Source organism: Thunnus albacares, chromosome 10 (assembly GCF_914725855.1).
Source record: "Thunnus albacares chromosome 10, fThuAlb1.1, whole genome shotgun sequence".
In the NCBI taxonomy this organism is placed as follows: Eukaryota; Metazoa; Chordata; class Actinopteri; order Scombriformes; family Scombridae; genus Thunnus; species Thunnus albacares.
This window is the reverse complement of record NC_058115.1, coordinates 24,262,949-24,281,640: the sequence shown is the minus strand read 5'-3', so window position 1 is coordinate 24,281,640 and position 18,692 is coordinate 24,262,949. Positions and strand designations below refer to the sequence as shown.

At 39.1% G+C, this 18,692-nt stretch overlaps 2 protein-coding genes and 1 long non-coding RNA gene across 5 annotated transcripts; all 3 read left to right on the top strand.

Annotated features, from left to right (window-relative positions):
- The first annotated feature begins 4,115 nt into the window (after window positions 1-4,115).
- LOC122989805 lies at window positions 4,116-6,693 on the top strand. Of its 2 annotated transcripts, XM_044362811.1 has the most exons (6): window positions 4,116-4,536; window positions 4,697-5,023; window positions 5,180-5,545; window positions 5,637-5,759; window positions 6,157-6,239; window positions 6,316-6,693. In XM_044362811.1, the coding sequence occupies exons 1-6, from the start codon at window positions 4,494-4,496 to the stop codon at window positions 6,433-6,435; spliced, it is 1,062 nt and encodes a 353-aa protein (XP_044218746.1). In that variant the 5' UTR covers window positions 4,116-4,493; the 3' UTR covers window positions 6,436-6,693. The 2 variants fall into 2 exon arrangements, 1 of the variants encoding a protein (XP_044218746.1); XR_006405166.1 differs by lacking the exons at window positions 4,116-4,536; window positions 4,697-5,023; window positions 5,180-5,545 and having other exon boundaries at window positions 5,729-5,759; window positions 6,157-6,212; window positions 6,316-6,403.
- Window positions 6,694-10,927: 4,234 nt separating this feature from the next.
- Window positions 10,928-12,965, top strand: LOC122990102. The gene is made up of 3 exons (XM_044363223.1): window positions 10,928-11,945; window positions 12,106-12,432; window positions 12,589-12,965. Exons 1-3 carry the CDS (start codon window positions 11,903-11,905, stop codon window positions 12,963-12,965), a joined length of 747 nt encoding a protein of 248 aa, XP_044219158.1. The 5' UTR covers window positions 10,928-11,902.
- A 139-nt stretch (window positions 12,966-13,104) lies between these two features.
- LOC122989806 lies at window positions 13,105-13,983 on the top strand. Of its 2 annotated transcripts, none has more exons than XR_006405168.1 (3): window positions 13,105-13,194; window positions 13,537-13,586; window positions 13,694-13,983. It is a non-coding gene; the product is annotated as an uncharacterized LOC122989806 (long non-coding RNA). The 2 variants fall into 2 exon arrangements; XR_006405167.1 differs by having other exon boundaries at window positions 13,537-13,598.
- Window positions 13,984-18,692: the final 4,709 nt, after the last annotated feature.

Here is an 18,692-nt window from a genome sequence, read left to right as displayed (position 1 = left end):
TTTCATTAAAATGAATTGGTGGTTGTGTAGATGTGCTTTCTTCTTAATTAAGAATTACACATTATGACAACAGATACCAAACTAATGATTAAATTAAGAACACAACGTTTAACCTTTACTGCACTATTCTTTCCCAAACACTTTTTTACATCTTTTTTACATTCTCATCTATCTTAATTTTAGCCATGATGTGTTTATTTTAAAAATCACAATCAGTGTAGTTTGCCTCTAGTTTAATAAAGTTTGACTGACTGACTGAATGTCTTGTTTAATGATGAACTAGTGCAGTGTCTGTTCAGAACGGGCTGATTGCTTGGCTTCCAGCTGCTAATTCAAAGCATAGAAAAATGAACACAGTTGATGTGAGGTGTGAATGAGTATATACACCAACAACATGAAAGAACTAACATTATATTATATACAGATGTTATAAATAATTAATACTCTGACAGTATCAGAGTATTATATATCGCTACATTCTTGGATCATATGAGACAAACTGGTTTTGAACTGCCCGTTGGAAGTATTTACTTTGTTTTAGGCACATAACTACAGTCATTATGTATTGTGTTCTGAGCGCTTCCAAAACGCGGGTGACCTACACTCCACCATGTACCTGAACGCCTCCTGTGTAGACACAACAGTTGACTCACTGCTGCTACTGCTGCTGCTAAATGTGCTGCTCACGCTGTGTTTGCTCAAAAGATTTGTACTTTGTCTGTAGAGGCACTTTACAATAGCCACGGTCTTGGAACATATGAGACAAACTGGTTTTGAACTGCCTGTGGAAGTATTTCCTTTGTTTTACGCGCGTAACAGTCATTGTGTATTAAGCAATTTAATGGTAATGATGATAATCCCTGATAATGTGAAGACCGCAAATATTTGGTTTCAATCACTGCTAAGTCTTATGGCTGTACCGGTTACTACCACTCCAAAATACTAAAATTGCCAACAACAGGATCTGGGCCTCACTCGGCTATGTGACCCTCTTCCTGTGTCGCTATTGATGCACTGAGTTCAGTGTTGGTTTCAGTTCATTTAGATTAACAAATAGATGCAGACAGAAACTAAACCAAAAGTTGCTTCAAACAGTAGCATGCTATTCTCATACGTCCATATCTCTACTCTCATCTCCTGGTGTCTGCTCTCTAATATGTGACAGACTTCACTAATCTTTTAAGCAGCCTGGATAGTTAGCATATCTGGATAGATAGCATCACAAACTTCTTTAACACATTATGACAGAATAATTAAAGTTATATGTTAACAGTAACCTGCTACATTGATGGTCAGTTGTCCATGTTGAAACATCCCAGCTCATACTGTTGATACTTGTCATAGGCCTATGTATATTTGGTTGTTGTTCAGGTGTGGGCGTGTTTATTTGTGCTTTAGAACTCACGGCTTTGTTCTTGTTACTGCCGCCCCCCTCTTCTCTAGCTCCCTCGACCACTGCTGCTCTCTGTTGCTCCCTCCCTCACTCTCTCTCTCTCTCTCTCTCTTTCTCTGTTGTTGCTGCTGTTTTTCCTGCTTTGCCAGATTTGGTGTGAATGCGGCCTAACCCCGTGTCTAGACAGCAAGTGTGTCAGACATGTTTTTCATGCGCATGTAATCTATGCAGCTGTCTGCACCAGCATTCATTTATGCTTCAAGTCTATTTTCCTCCATTTTACACGCATCACCTGAACGCCTCCATTGCACTCGCTGCTTCTGCTGCTCATGCTACGTTTACTGTGTAGACACAGGGTGAAGCTGGACCTCTGGTCTTTGGGGTTTTTGATAGGAACACCAGGTTGTGTCACAGTCCAGACTCAATGAGCTAGACAAAGACAGAGGAACAAAACACAGGATTATAAGTAATTTGACCCATATGTTTTTCATAACTAAAATAGTCCTCCTCCACTCAAAAATGTATTTTACTTATTGTTACAGTTGGATGTTTGAACTTCACTGTGCAAAATTATTTATGTGCAGAATTTGATACTAGAAAGTTTGATACTAGAAAGTTTGATACTAGAAAGCTGTCAGAGGGAGAGTTTCTCTGTGATTAATTAAGAGGAAAGTTTCTCTGTGCTCACCGAAAAAAAACTTTCCACTTTCAGTTGATGAATGTGAAAACAGCCACCGGTGAGTCAAACCAATCAGCTTCCTATGAGGATTCTTGCATGATTTCATGATCTGGCAAATCCAGCTGCCTTGCAAGGTAAGACAGTTATAAGCAGTGATAGACAGATGGTTCATCCTATCAACTGCCAAGTACTTTTTCAAAGTGCCTGCCCTTTTCCAAACAGTTTCCAGGGACGATGGTTCTGTGTACAAACCATCTGGCACGCAAGGTTATGTTCCTGTAAGTAGGGAGATGCATGTCTGTTGATTTGTATGTGAGTAACAGGACTTTGTAGTCAACCCTTAAGGAGACAGGGAGCCAGTGCGCTGAAAAAAGAATTGGTGTTATATGTTCGTGTATTCGCACTCTCATCTGGCAGCACTGTTCTGAATGTACTGGAGCCTCTGGATGCTCCTGCCAGGGATCCCTGTTAAGAGTGCAATGCTGTAGTGCAGTCTTGAGGAGATAAAGGTCAGGACAAGTTTCTCTGCATCTTACGGGGTTAGAGAGGGGCAGAGTTTAGAGAGATTTCTGAGATGGTAGAAATAAGTTTTGCACAGACGTCTTAAATGGTCATCAAAAGTCAGCTGAGGGTCAGACCTAACACCCAGATTAGTGACTGAGGAGGAAAGGGGGATGTCCTGGCTGTCAGGTGAGATGATGTATGGGGGATGACTGAATCTGGTGTGGAGAGCCAATAAGGAGAGCTGCAATTTTGCTGCTTTTTAACTGGAGGAAAATTCTGCTCATCCAGTCTTTATCTCCTTAAGACAGGTGCTGAGGCATTACATTGCTGCAGAGGGGCTTGGGGCTGTTTTGATGTACAGCTGGGTATCATCAGCATAGCAATGGAAAGACATCCTGTGTCTGATCATGAGTCGTCCAAGGGGGAGCATGTAGAGAGTAAACAGGATGGGGCCGAGAACCGATCTTTGTGGAACACCACAGGTGACAGGGAGCGGTCTAGACCTGCATCCTCCCTGTGAAACATACTCAGTCCTACCAGAAAGGTGACCAAACAAGTGTTGACAAGATATCTATCTTCTCCCTAAATGCCCTTGTTTGAGCGTCGTCTGTAGGTACTCTATTCATTATATGGTGATTTTGTGATTTGGTTTTTCCACAATTAGTTACTGCTAACCAAGCTACCCATTACACTAGCTGGAATTTTTAAATGTGGGAGTTGTAATCATCGTGATAATGTTGTGAAAACCAATCATTTTTAAGATGGGAGTGCATCTTACACATATCAAATGAGACGCTTTGCCAATTGCAACACTACACATGTTGTTTATTGACTGGAGTGCCCCTGTGGTTGTTTCTATGTAGGATGAACATAAAGAGGACTAAAAGACAGAATTGCTGAACAGAAAAATGCAGAAAATAAGCACAAAAAATGTTGATTATGCTATGGCTTCACATTATGTGCGAATGTGACATGGCAACCCCAATACACTGAGAGTCATGGTGTTAGAAGTCATTGAAAAAGACACTATAGGAGGCAACCCACCTAAAATACTACTCCAACACAAGACGTTTTGCACTGTACACCTGAAAGCAACTAAATACACTGGTCTCAATGATTTTTCTCATTTTTTGTGAATGTTACTTCAGGAATATATATATATATATATATATATATATATATATATATATAAATTCACACTCACACACACACACAGTGAATTTGTGTGTGAATTTTACATATATATATATATATATATATATATATGTACATAGAGAGAGAGAGAGAGAGAGAGACAGAGAGATTGGTGAATTTATCATGTGTACATATGGATTAAGTCAACTTTGACTTGGTAGCCACATATATATCTTCTTTTTAACATTTAGGTTTACCCTCCCACCCCACCCCTCTCCTCTCTCTCCCTCCTTCCCTTCCTTTCATCTCCCTTCCCTCCCCTTTCTGTTCCCTCCTTCCCTCTGCTGTCTATTGATCATGCATCACTTCCTTGTTTTTGGCTTGCACATTTATAGAGAACTATCCTCCCACTCAACTCATTACTGTAATACACTATAGGTGTGTAAGCTACTGCTGACAATGACCCTGATAAAGGTCGACCCTATGTGGGTCACAACACATATCCCAGACTATATCCCACCCATGTAATGAGCTCTTCACAAGATGGAATAAGCACAGTACACCTGAAGTATCCAAAGAGTACCTGTATGTGACCACCACAAAGACCCAGCAGAGCTTCTACTCCATTGTCTTCATGTGACAGGAAGTGCAATTTGAATCTAGATTCTGTGTTAACCAATCACATGCATTTCTCAATGTGACATTCAGTGTCGTGGCCAAGTTACATCACCTCCTTTACTCAGTGAAATACCAGAAAGGTTCCTAACAAGAGACAATGTGAAGATGATCGTGTTATGGGCAACACTGCTTGTTCTTCATCAAGGATGTAAGTGCCATCTAATTCTGTGCATTCTCTATACCATTAAGAATTTGCAGTTTGACAAGATGTTTGGAGGTTCATATATTGTCTTTTTGCATAATACATTGTGCACATTATACAGTAACTGTTATTTACAATGTGTATTGTATATTTTCATTTAATTCAGATACGCTGATTCCGGTGATCACGGTTCAACTTGGTGAACCTGCAAACTTGACATGTGCTATATCTCATGAGGATTTCAGCTTTAAAAATCTCTACTGGTACAAGCAGAGTGCCGGTGATACTCTGAAATTAATTGTGAAAGTGTTTAAATCTACAAAACCTGAGTATGGACCACATTTTTCTCACTCAAGAGTGGTGGTACATAAAGATAAGAATTTTAAAAGCCTGACCATTCTGAAGACAACCCGAGAAGACGAGGGAATGTACCATTGTTCTATCATGGAGTGGACCAACACAGAATGGAGTGGGACATATTTGTTAGTAAAAGGTAATAATGTGATTTATCTTATTTTAACTTTAAATTGTCACCAAACTTCACAATTTCATTACAATACTTAAATTTATATTTGAGATATACTTCAATACCAGTTTTCAAAATGTGTGTGGGGGTCTCAAGTTTTTAACATAGTTTTGCATTGCATAGGAAACACTGAAAGGACATCAAACTATACTGTTGTTCAGTGGCCGACAGTATCTGATCCAGTCCGTCCAGGAGTGTCTGTGACTTTCCAGTGTTCAGTCCTCTCTGAATACAAGAACAAGACGTGTCCAGGAGTACATAGTGTTTACTGGTTCAGAGCCGGATCAGATGCATCTCACCCAGACCTCATCTACACTGATGGAAGTAGCCGTGATGAATGTAGAAATAAATCTGACATGAATTTGTCTCCAAAGAGCTGTGTCTATCGCTTCTCTAAAAACGTCAGCTCCTCTGATGATGGGACTTATCACTGTGCTGTGGCCACATGTGGAGAGATATTATTTGGAAATGGAACTAAACTGGAACTTGGTATGATTTAGTGTTCAATAATGAAAGTAATGCTCAAAGTATGTTGATAACATCATGATTGATAAGTCTTTCCCGTTGGTTTGTTTTCTAGTGCAAACAACACATTCACTATTTATTGGAATAGTGATGTTAATAGTCTGTTTGGCCATTTCTGTTGTTGCAAATGTCGTCCTCATCTGCAACCGAAGTCTGAGAGTACGTGAACAATATAAAGGTAAGTGTTGTAACAAACTAAATGCTTCTGTTAGATTAAAAATATGTTCATTAGATGTGTAACATTTTTATTAATTTATGCATTTTATGTACAAGTTTGGACAAACCTTTACATTATAGGTTCTTGGGTAAAATCATGTCATATATATATATATATATATATATATATATATATATATATATTATTAATGAACTGTTGAACAATTGCAGCAACCTGCATTCAAAACATTTATATCTCCATAGAGAATGTTGATCATTAATTTAAGCCTGTGACTATATTTTATCGGAATTATTAAATACCCTTTGGATATTTTTTTTACAAAATTATTCTTTAAAAAGCCAGATTAAGTTCCTTTATCAACCAAAATATTTATTCTTATGATTTAATTTACCTTTAGGAATGGAAAACATGAATTCAGAAGCTCGACATGACAATTTGCGCCAACGTGATATTGTGAGTTATTACTCCATTAAAGACACTGTATGTTTATATCACATTATATATACATACATGTATATATACATATATATACATAACTATTTCATTTGTTGCACAGACTGAAGCTGATGACAAAATGAACTACGCTGCACTGAATTTCTCGGAAAGAAAAGCAACAAGAGGAAGAAAGAAGAAAGAGTTTTCAGAGGACAGTGTGTACTCTCAAGTTAAATGTTGATGATACTGAGCACTTGATTCTGTTTGTGATTGTTTTGTTGTATATTTTTTTATCTTAACGAATCACCAAATATTAGAGCTTACTCAGTTGCTTTATTATTGATAAAATTAGGACTATCACAGCCTATAATATCTTTTCGTTGCATTCTTCACATATAATTACATATTTGGTTTTATATTAATACAAAATTTTGTGTCTGAAAAATGTTTGTCTTAATCTGAAATGACTTGCAAATTGCTGCAATAAAAACATTCTTAAAATGGCTGAAACCTACTATAAAATGACTTAAAGATCATTTAATACAGGTACTAATACCACAACTCTATTAACATTATGTTTCTCTGCTGTTAAAAGGTTAGTGACCTCAGTAAATGTTGTAAACACAACACTAAAAATGACAGATAGTTTCAGTTATTATGAAACACAAAACACTGATTCATCTATAAGTCAAACTGCTGTCCTCACAAGTCAATTTTGTTATTTTGTCATATTACAAACATTTATATATTTTAAGGACCATATAAACTGTGTGAGAATTGAAATTTGTTTTTAAGATGGAGACTGATCCATCTATCCATCCATAAGACCGAGTGGCTGAGGTAAGGTAGGTTTTACCCAAGCTTTTATTTACCACTGCAGCCCTGCGTGTAATACACCCATTGGCTTGGATGTAGCGTGTGGTAGAATCCACTACGCAAGACCATGAGTATACAAACTGAATCACTATAGAGATGTGGAGATTTTTGACTGGGGCAAAAACCCCAAATTAGCAGAAGAGGAAGGTGGAGGATGAAAATGAAAATGAAGGACGAAAGAATAAAATGAAGACATTTAATGCCAAATGGCGATCAGGTCATGAGTGGCTTGTATTTAATCTAGAAAAAAACATAATGTACTGTCAGGACTGCCGGATCTACAGGACTGGAAATACAAGATGAACTATTTTGTGATTGGGACAAATGATTTCAAGTTGGAGGCTGTAAAAGAGATTTATTATGCTATATCTTTCATTTCTTATCTTACTGATACTTTTAAATTGTTTGAATTTATAACAGATATATATTTATAAATGGCTCTCGTAATCTGAAAATCAAGAAAAAACATTTTGGCTGGTAACTTTAAAGTCTAGTAGCCGTATTGGCTGGTGATCAAAAAGTTAATTTCAAGCTTTGGTTAGGGTTAGTTCTCTCATATTGCGGATCGGATTTCGTCTCGAACACAGAAAGATGTATCTGAATTGGCATTTCGAGTAAAGAACAAAAAAAAGTAGTGAAATCCTACAACTGTAGTTTGTTGACGTAGCCTCCAGAGCTGGCTGAAGTCTGCCATGAGGCAGCTTCCAGGGGCCTTAAAGAGACAGGAACTAAAACGGCCCGTTTCAGACAGAGTCTGAACTGAGGGGCTGCATAAAGAGCCACTATAAGATAAAAAAAAGAGTTTTTTTAAACTGTAAATCATGCAAAGATATTCCAGTGGAGCCTAGATTAAAAATATAAATGAAAATATATCCCTGTTTACCTCCACTGTAATTGCAACTTTAGTTTACAATCACATATGACATATAAATATTAAAATAGAGATTATAACTAAATACAGGTAAAAGAAATCACATTCCTTCAGGTCTTTATTTGAGTTCAGGTGGTCAGAGGTCAAAGGTCACTAAATCTGATATTAATTACATATCATTACATCTGCCATTTTGTCATCAACCAAATATTGACAAGTAGGTTTTATCCTCTCCTTAAAAGCCCTTGTAGGAGCATTATCTATAGGTACTCTTTTCACTATAGGGTGTGTTTATTTAGTTTATTTAGTTTTTCTACAATCAGTTTAATGCTAACCAAGCTAGCCATTAAGCTAGCTGTCTGAGGCTGTGTAACTAATACAACATTCAAAGCAACTGTTACCTGTTACTTTACTGACCAACTGTTACCTACTTTAGCTTCTCTTTCGACTCAAACCTGATTTTATTTTTATTTTTGGTCACTTGAGGGCAGTGGAAACATGTTGCAAACACAACATTGATGTATCATCAAATATTAAAGCTACTATGAGGAACTTTCATTTTGTGTTGATTTTAGCAGCCCCTGTGGACAAAAGTGGTAGTGTTTTCCCAGAATGAAGACTGCATTACCCATAAGCACCACCACCTTGTGTCGTAAAAACACGTGTATTTGTTTTGGAAGCGAGTGAAAGAAAAACGCTACTAAGTTTTAATACTATTTTACTTTTTTCAAACACTTCTGTTTGCGTGATGCATTATGATGAAATAATGTATCTATCTGTGGCCATGTAAGATTAATAATTTTAATATGAAGATGGTGAAGCAAGTAAACTTTGTTTGAGTACTGTTCATATGCCTACGATACATGTAAGGCTGCATTCATTCCTTCCCTTAGGGCTGTGTGTGGGTGTAGGTGTGTTTATTTGTGCTTTAGAACGTAACCCCTGTGAAACAATCAGAAAATACAATTTACAAGTTAAACTTTCATTTAGCAGACGCTTTTATCTAGTCAGGAGAGAACAACATGAGTAAGTGTTATAAAGCTAAGTTTGAGTCCAATAGGACGTAGGTGCCAACAGGCAGTACACAGAGCGCAGATCAAGCAGAGTTTGGTAACTCGTTCCAGCACCGGGGAACTACAGATGAGAAGAGTCTGGCTAATGACTTGTTGTGTTGGTGGGACCAAGTACCTTTTATTGGCAGAGCATAGTGAGCAGGAGGGAGTGTAGACCTGAATGAGGGAGCTCAGGTAGGCAGGAGCTGTTTTAGTTGCTGTTTTGTAAGTAAGTGTCAGGGTTTTGAATTTAATGCATGCAGCAACTTGGAGTCGGTGGATGGATATGAACAGCGGGGTGACGTGTTGTTTTGGGCTGGTTGAAGACCAGACATGCCACCGCATTCTGGATCATCTGCAGAGGTTTGAACGTGCATGCGGGAAGGCCTGCCAGTAAGGAGATGCATTAGTCAATGCGTGATATTACGAGAGCCTGTGCCAGAAGTCGTGCTGCATGCTCAGACAGATAGGATCTGATCTTCCTGATGTTGTACAGGGCAAATTAACACAACAGAGCAAGTAAGGCCATGTGGACCTTAAAGGTTAGTTCGTCATCGATCATGACACCCAAGTTTAGGGCAGACTTTGTGGGCATGAGTTGCGTTGATTTGAGCTGGATACTGATGTCTTGTTGTATAGAGGGACTGGCTGAGATGACAAGGAGCTCGGTCTTAGAGAGGTTAAGTTGAAGGTGGCATTCTTTCACTCATGCCGATATATCAGCAAGGCATGAGGAGATCTGAGCCAAGACTGTGTGGTCTTCTGGCGGGAATAACAGAAAGAGCTGGGTATCGTCAGCATAGCAATGGTATGAGAAACCATGGGAACAGATTATTGCACCAAGTGAGGTGGTGAATATTGAGGAGAAAAGGGGGCCGAGAAATGACCCTTGAGGAACCCCTGTTGATAAGCTGTGGACACTTCTCCCCTCCAAGATACTTTAAAGTATCTCCCTGAGAGGTAGGACATGAAAAAGCATAGGACAGATCCTGAAATACTAAGCTCAGGGAGTGCGCAGAGGAGGATTTGGTGGTTGACCACATCAAAGGCAGCTGACAGATCTAGCAGCAATAGAGCTGAGGACTGACCAGCAGCTCTAGCTGAACGCAGTGATTCCGTAACCGACAGGAATGCAGTCTTGGCAGAGTGACCCCGCTTTAAGCCAGACTGACTTGGATCGCACAGGTTGTTCTCAGGAAGGAAATCAGAGACTTGTTTAAAGACACTCAAGTATTTTTGATAGGAAGGGCAGGAGTGAAACCGGTCTGTAGTTTTCAACCTGGGATGGGTTGAATGTAGGTTTTTTGAGTAGTGGGGTGACCCAAGCTTGCTTAAATGCATCAGGGAACACACCAATTGTAATTGAGGAGTTGATGATATGTGTGAATGTGGAATTAAGTGTGGAGGAAATTGTCTGTAGAAGGTTGGATGGTATTGGGTCCAGTGGACAGGTAGTGGGACAGGAGTCCAGCAGACGTTTGGAGACTTCCTCCTCGGTCAGAGTGGAGAATGAGGAGAGTGTGTCCCTGTTAGCTGGCAGCTGCAGTTTGAGTTGGTCAGGCTCAGAGAACTGGTTACTGATGGCAGAGACCTTATCAGTAAAAAATCAGGCAAACATGTCTGCAGTGAGCAGAGTGGAGGGTGGAAGAGGAGGCGGATTGAGAAGTGAGTTAAAAGCAGAGAGCATTTTCCGAGTGTCTGTGGTGCCACAGATTTTATTCTGATAGTAAGTGGTCTTAGCAGTTTTTAAACTGGAGGAGAATGACGCTAGAAATAATGTTTTATTTCTCTCATTCACTGCTTTGTTCTCAATGCACCGCCGCTCGCTCTCTTCATTCACTCTCTAGCTCGCTCAATCACTGCCTCTCTCCCTCTCTCTCTCTCTCTCTCTCTCTCTCTCTCTCTCTCTCTCTCACTCTCACTCTGTCGTGCTCTCAGCTCACTGAGAGTCTGTTTGAGTGAGTGGAGGGGTTTCAGTGTTTCAGGCTTTTCTCCACATTTCAGCACACAGATTGGTCCATAATAAAAACCGCAGAGAGCACAAAAGCCTCAAATTGCACATCTTTAATTATCAGAAGTGCTCACACACAGAGTGCCCCACAATCACAAACCAACTTTCATGTATTTTGCTTCTTTTACTTCTATAGTATTTCGTGTCTATAACATAATCTGCTGAAATGTCCATCAAAATAGACTACAGCTATTAATATGACTCAGGTCTGAAATGTTTTAGATTAATGACTGAATCTAGCAATAATGTTGTTCAGGTTTTGCTGAAAGTATCCTGGGTTTCGCAGAAACATCAGCACTGATATTCTTTTTGTTGCCAACAGCTGGCTGTGTGTCACAGCTGGCTGCAGCATCACACAGCAGCTAAAACGATAAGTGCGTCTCCAAACTGAGAAAGAGGCTGTGAGCATTTACACATGTGGCACAGCAGTGGTAACTTCATTAACACCTCATTGGCCAGGATCTTACTGTAATTAATGGTCTATGTTCAAATTTCATTTCTCACTCCTGTCTTCAACCACTGTTGGAAGTGTGTTTAGCTCGCTGCAGAGCTGTGCACCTACATGCATAGTAAGGGCAGAGGCTGGACATGCCGACCAAAGATAAAAAGCACTACAAGATGAGAGCAGCAATAGAAGAGTCCCCAAAATTAATCAAAACAAAAATATTTGAGATTATTATTAAAATGACTGAGTGAATGGTGAAGAATGAGAGGTGAAATATGCTTCACAAAGAACAGGATAAGATCAATGTGACAGGAAGTTTGTCTTTGAATATAGATTCTGTGTTAACCAATCACATGTATTTCTCTGTGTGACATTCAGTGTCGTGGCCACGTTACATCACCTCCTTTACTCAGTGAAATACCAGAAAGGTTCCTAACAAGAGACAATGTCAAGATGATTGTGTTATGGGTATCACTGCTTGTTCTTCATCAAGTATGTAAGTGCCATCTAATTCTGTGCATTCTCTATACAATTAAGAATTTCCATTTCAACAAGATATTTGGAGGTTCATATATCATCTTTTTGCATAATGTATTTGGTACATTATACAATAATTGTTATTTACAATGTGTATTCTATATTTTCATTTCATTCAGATACGCTGGTTCCAGTGATCACAGTTCAACTTGGTGAACCTGCAAACTTGACATGTGCTTTCCCTAATGATGAGACCAGCAATAAAAAACTCCACTGGTACAAGCAGAGTGCTGGTGATACTCTGAAATTAATTGTGAAACTGTTTAAATCTGCAAAACCTGATTATGGATCAGAGTTTTCTCTCTCAAGAGTGGAGGTACATAAAGATAAGAATTTTCGTAAGCTGACCATTTTGAGGACAACCCAAGAAGACGAGGGAATGTACCATTGCGCTGTCATAGAGTGGATGAATATTGAATGGAGTGCGACATATTTGTTAGTAAAAGGTAATACTGTGATCTATTTTACTTTAATTTTAAAGTGTCACTAAATTTCCCATTTTCATTACAAAACTTTAATTTATGTTTCACATATACTTCAATACCAGTTTTCAAAATGTGTGTGGAGGTCTCTAATTTTTAACGTAGTTTTGCATTGCATAGGAAACACTGAAAGGACATCAAACTATACTGTTGTTCAGTGGCCGACAGTATCTGATCCAGTCCGTCCAGGAGACTCTGTGACTCTTCAGTGTTCAATCCTCTCTGACTCTGAGAACAAGACGTGTCCAGGAGTACACAGTGTTTACTGGTACAAAGCCAGGTCAGATGCATCTCATCCAGACTTCATCTACACTGATGGAAGTAGCCGTGATGAATGTAGAAATAAAACTGGCATTCACTCGTCTCCAAAGAGCTGTGTCTATCGCTTCTCTAAAAACATCAGCTCTTCTGATGATGGGACTTATTACTGTGCTGTGGCCACATGTGGAGAGATATTATTTGGAAATGGAACTAAACTGGAACTTGGTATGATTTAGTGTTCAATAATGAAAGTATTACTCAAATTATGTTGATAACATCATGATTGATAAGTCTCTTTAAGGAAAACTGATACATCTTTCTTTTTGTGTGTTTGTTTTCTAGTGCAAACAACACAGTCACTATTTATCGGAATAGTGATATTAATAGTCTGCTTGACCATTTCTGTTGCTGCAAATGTCGTCTTCATCTGCAATCGAAGTCTAAGAGTATGTGAACAATATAAAGGTAAGTGTTGTAACAAACTAAACGCTTATGTTACATTGAAATCATGTTCAGACAAATCTTTACAGTGTAGGTTCTTGGGTAAAATCATGTCATATTGTATATTATTAATAAACTTTTGAACAATAGCAGCAACATGCATTCAAAAGACAAACATTTAAGTCTTCATAGAGGTTGTTTTTCCTTTGTGTACCTCATTAAACTCTTTGACTATATTTTATCTGAATAATCAAAGAAAATGTCCACATTTACGATTTTTACTTTATGGCTATACTCTTACTAAAAAGTCAGATTGAGTTCCTTTATCTATCAAATACTTATTTTTATGATTTCATTCATCTTTAGGAATGGAAAGCACTATTTCAGAAGCTCGTTATGACAACTTGCGTCAACAGGTACATGATATTGTGAGTGGCAACACAAAATTAAATGTATTGTTATTCCATTAAAGGCACCGTATATACATCACTTTATATATATAACCATTTTATTTGCTACACAGACTGAAGCTGAAGACAAAATGAGCTACGCTGCACTGAATTTCTCAGAGAGAAAAGCAACAAGAGGAAGAAAGAAGAAAGAGTTTTCAGAGGACTGTGTGTACTCTCAAGTTAAATGATGATATTGTTGATAATATTGAGCACTTGCATCTGTTTGTGATTGTTTTGTTTTATTTTTTATCTTGGCTTAATATTAAATATTGAACCTTGCTCAGAAAATCACTTTATTGTTGACACAATCATTGTCTATAACATATTTTTGTCGCCTTTCTTACATATCATCTTTATTATATCAGTTTTATCTTTGGTCTTTAATTGTGTTAACACAAAATTTTGTGTTTGAAAACTGTTTGTTGTGTCAATCTGAAATTACTTACTGCTGCAATAAAAATTCTAAAACTAAATGGCTGAAATGCTTTTCATGTGCAATGCTTTACAAAACAGAAGACAATCTACTCTTTTCCCTTTAAAACATGTACCAGATCAAAAGTTAATGTTGAAATTAAGAACTCAGGGTTTCATATTTGAGTCAAATTAAGCAATTAATACTATTTGTACATTTCAGTTTAAGACATTTTAATACAGTTTATGGACCTGCAGACATCCTCCCTGCTTAATAGCCCTAAGAGTTTTCCATTTTAGCCTCTTAGCTAGTTGTTTTTGTTTTTGGCCCACAAATTCTTTGGAAAAAAGAATGAAGAGTGAAGTGTTTGAAGAGAGTTTTTAGCTTTTACTTTTTGTTTAAATAGTTTAATATTTTGTTATATTTTTATTTCTTAATCATGATAATACTTCAGTGAGTTACAGTCAGGGGTTACTTCTGCATTTAAGAGTTTCTCACATCAGATATATATGTGTGTGTATGTTAAAATATATGCTGATATGTTTCCCACACATGTTGAGGAACATAGTCGCCTCAGATCTGAGCAGCCACCTCTGGAGGTTTAGAAATGGCCCACTCAGACTTCATGTCCTCAAACTTTCCCACAACAGAAAAAAAAACTCAATATCAGGCTAACATCTTTTAGTCAGACATTCCTGTTTGACCGTCACAGCACATTTAGACTCATCGTGTCTGGATGAGGTGAATGCATCTGTCACTATTTCTCTTTTCCTGAATAAAGCCCTGCCTCCCACTCGCAGCCTCTTAAAGCACATCCCACATCACACCAATGGTCTATGCAACCATAGAGGCTGCAGTCTGTCCAGAATGTTCATACCATGACAAACCTCCTGTCTGGTTAACATGAAATTCTATTTTGGCCTCGAAGTATGAGGCTGATGAAATATTGCCTAACCTAAATGTTTGACCCCAGTCATCTATTGCTTTATTCCTCCTTTCTGTCAGTAAGCTGAAGCCTTGCTTTAGAAATGTTTAAAATTTCTGATTGACTTTACGCTGTAGTCCACTGATAGGCGATACAATTCTCTATGCTAACTTTATAAAATTCAGTTTCCTTTATGAAATCATCATCTTGGTCATGATGTATAGTTTTTACTCATTGTCATGCTGACAAAGCAAAAGTCGCCTGTTGGTTGCTTAGGTTTCCTAAGATGTTTACTCAGTTGCTTAGTTTTTCTGACCTACTGATCTGGTTCATCAGTAGTTCTCCTCCTTTGCTGTGAATAGCCTGGACAAAGTCTCTGCACATTAAAATTTAACAGGTCTATTACACTGTGGGACCTTAACGAGCCTGTAACCTGGAGCTTACCATAACCTGGACTTTTGAGAACCTGTAAGGACATGGTTCCTGATTTTGCCTTGCGTTCCCTCTGTGTTTTCTATGAAAAACTGAAAAGTCACTGAAACACTGTATTCTTATTGAATGCAACACAAGCGAGCGTCAGCAACAAAATCATTTTGATTGCTTTATTTTCTATTGGACTGTCCTGGCCGCGAGCGACGCAGTGCTGCGCAGCACGATGTGTCTCGCCATTTTGAGTTGAACTTTTGTCGGATGCCCTGTTTGTATTTACTACCTGTAGCTTGCGTTGAAAGCGTGTCATGGAGGGAGAACAGCTGATTCATTAGGTTGAAATGAGGAGTTATCTCTATGCTACCTCCTCATTTTACTACAAAAGCCTAAATAAGGTGGAAGCGGGCTCTCCACCACCATCATCAAAACATCAAATATCTTTTTGAAGAATGGTGTTCCTCAGCCTTGGCACTGATTCTACAAGTCTCTGAACTCTTCTGGAGGGATGAACGTCATTCTTCAAAAAGATATTCCCTCATTTGGTGTTTTGATGAAGGTGGTGGAGAGCGCTGTCTGACACATCTGTTCAAAATAAATCTCCCATAGGTGTTCAATTGGGTTGAGATCTGGTGACTGCAAAGGTCATAGCATGTGATTCACATCATTATCATACTCATCAAACCATTCAGTGACCCCTCGTGCCCTATGAGTTGGGACATTGTCATCCTGGAAGAGACCACTCCCATCAGGATAGAAATGTTTCATCATTGGACAAAGGTAATCACTCAGAACTTTGTATTGATTTGCAGTGACCCTTCCCTCCAAGGAGACAAGTGGACCCAAACCATGCCAGCAAAATGCCCCCCAAAGCATAACAGAGCCACCAGATCCGCTCACTGTAGGGGTCAAGCATTCAGGCCTGCACAGGTTTTTCCTTTAATTTGTCACCCATCTGTATGTGCATAACAGATAATTGTGAAAAATAAAGCAAGATTAAAATAGAAACAAGTTTAAACACAAATTAAAACCCAAGAAATCAGACAGAAATAAAAACAGGCCTTTTTTTCCATGAACAGGGCACAACCAACATGCCACAGAGGGAGGATCTGAGGGGCCTAGTGGTGCTGTAGGGGGTGAGTAGTTCTGATATATATATAGGGGCAAAACCATAGAGGGATTTATAGACAATAAAAAGAATTGTGAAGGTTATCCTGTAATGAACAGGAAGCCAATGTGAGGATGCAAGGATAGGGGTGATGTGGTCTTGTTTCTTGGACCTTGTTAATAACCGGGTAGCAGCGTTTTGGATTAGTTGTAAGTGGGAAATGGTAGCCTGAGAGATGCCTAGGTAGAGGGAATTATAGCAGTCCAGCCTGGATGATATTAGTGCATGAATGACTATCTAGGTCAAAGAGTGACAGGAAATGCCTAATTTTGGAGATGGTTCTAAATTGGAAGAAGTTGGACCTAACAAAGGAATATACCTGTTTGTTGAAATTTAGGTCACTATGAAGTGTAACACTCAGTTTTTTAGCATGTGGTCTGACGTAGCCGGAGAGGTGATTGAGGTTCTGGGCAATAACAGCGGTATGATGTGGGGGGCCAAAGAGGATGATCTCGGTCCTGTCCTCATTTAACTGAAGGAAGTTATGAGCCAACCAGTCATTAATGTCTTGGAGACAGTTTTGTAATTGAGTTACATCAGCCTGATTTTGGTAATTGAGGGGGAGGTAGATTTTAGTATCATCTGTGTGACAGTGAAAAGAGATGCTATGGTAAATGGACTGCACTTATATAGCGCTTTTCTAGTCTTCCAACCACTCAAAGCACTTTTACACTACAAGCCACATTCACCCATTCAAACATACATTTATACTCCAACCTGCACATCAGTAGGAAGTCTAATCATTCACACACACACTCACACACCAATGGTACAGCCATCGGGAGCGATCTGGGGGTCAGTATCTTGCCCAAGGACACTTTGACATGTGGACTGGAGGAGCCGGGAATCGACCTGCCAATCTTCCGATTGATGGACGACCTGCTCTACCTTCTGAGCCACATCCTATGATTCTTCCCAGTGGGAGCATGTCAAGACAGAAAAGAAATTGACCTGAAACTGAACCCTGTGGAACCCCCTATGAAATATTTGCAGGTGCGGAGGATGAGCTGCCAATGAAAACAGTGAATTGTCCAATCAAGGGCAGATCCAGAAATGGTGACCCAGCATATCAAGCGAGCCAGGAGAATCGTTTGGTCAACAGTGTCAAAAGCTGCACTGCAATCTAGAAGAATTAAGATTTACTGGCAACCGTGGCACAGAGGAGGTCAATTGTCACTCTTAGAAGACCTGTCTCTGTGCTGTGGTGTTTGTGGAATCCTGACTGGAATTTCTCAAAAATATTGTTTTGGTTTAAAAAGGACAGAATCTAATTAAAAACAATCTTTTCTAAAACCTTAGATTAAAAAGAAAGCTTAGAAATTGGCCTAAAATTATCAAGACCAAGCTTCTTAAGGAGTGGCTGAACTACGGCATGTTTAAAACAAGACAGGACTGTACCTGTGGCTAGAGAACTGTTAAAAATCATCTATGCTAGGACCAACTGCTGCAAATGACTGTTTTAGGAGCTATGCGACAAAGCAGGAGTAAAGAGACACGGTGGAAATTATTAAAAGCAGGAGGGTCCTCAATAGCCAGTGCAAAATCTTTGATAGCATTCGAAATATTTGACCTAATGCTGTCAATTTTGTTTAGAAAGAAGTCCTTAAACTGTTCACAGCTGATTTGAGAGGAATATGTAGTGCAGCAAGCAGAGGGGTTAACTACAGAGTTTATGATGATAAACATAATACTGGAGTTATGACTACTATTGGTGATAATATCTGAGAGGTATTTTGCCTTGGCATGTTTAACAGAGGACTGGTACTTGATGAGAAGCTCCTCATAGATTTCATAGGAGACATGCAATTAAGCAATATTACACAAGAGGGTGTGCTTTACCGTCATTGTTGGCAGGACAGTGATGCGGTCAGGAACGAGGCACTTGCGCAGAGTTCGAGGGAACTCATGAGTTGAGGATGTCATGGGTTGCAGGAGTATGATGCGGTCGCTGATCACAACACAGGGCTGGTGATGTGGCTCCGGATGTGATCGTGTAGAGCTGATGGGGGCTTTAGGTTTAGCCCCTAGCCAGAGCCAGGGATCCTCAGGGACGGTGACCGGAGCAGGAACAGCGGGAACGGCTGGAGCAGCAAAAGGCAGAGTAGAAGCTGTGGCCAGAGAAGTAGCAGCATTGGCAGG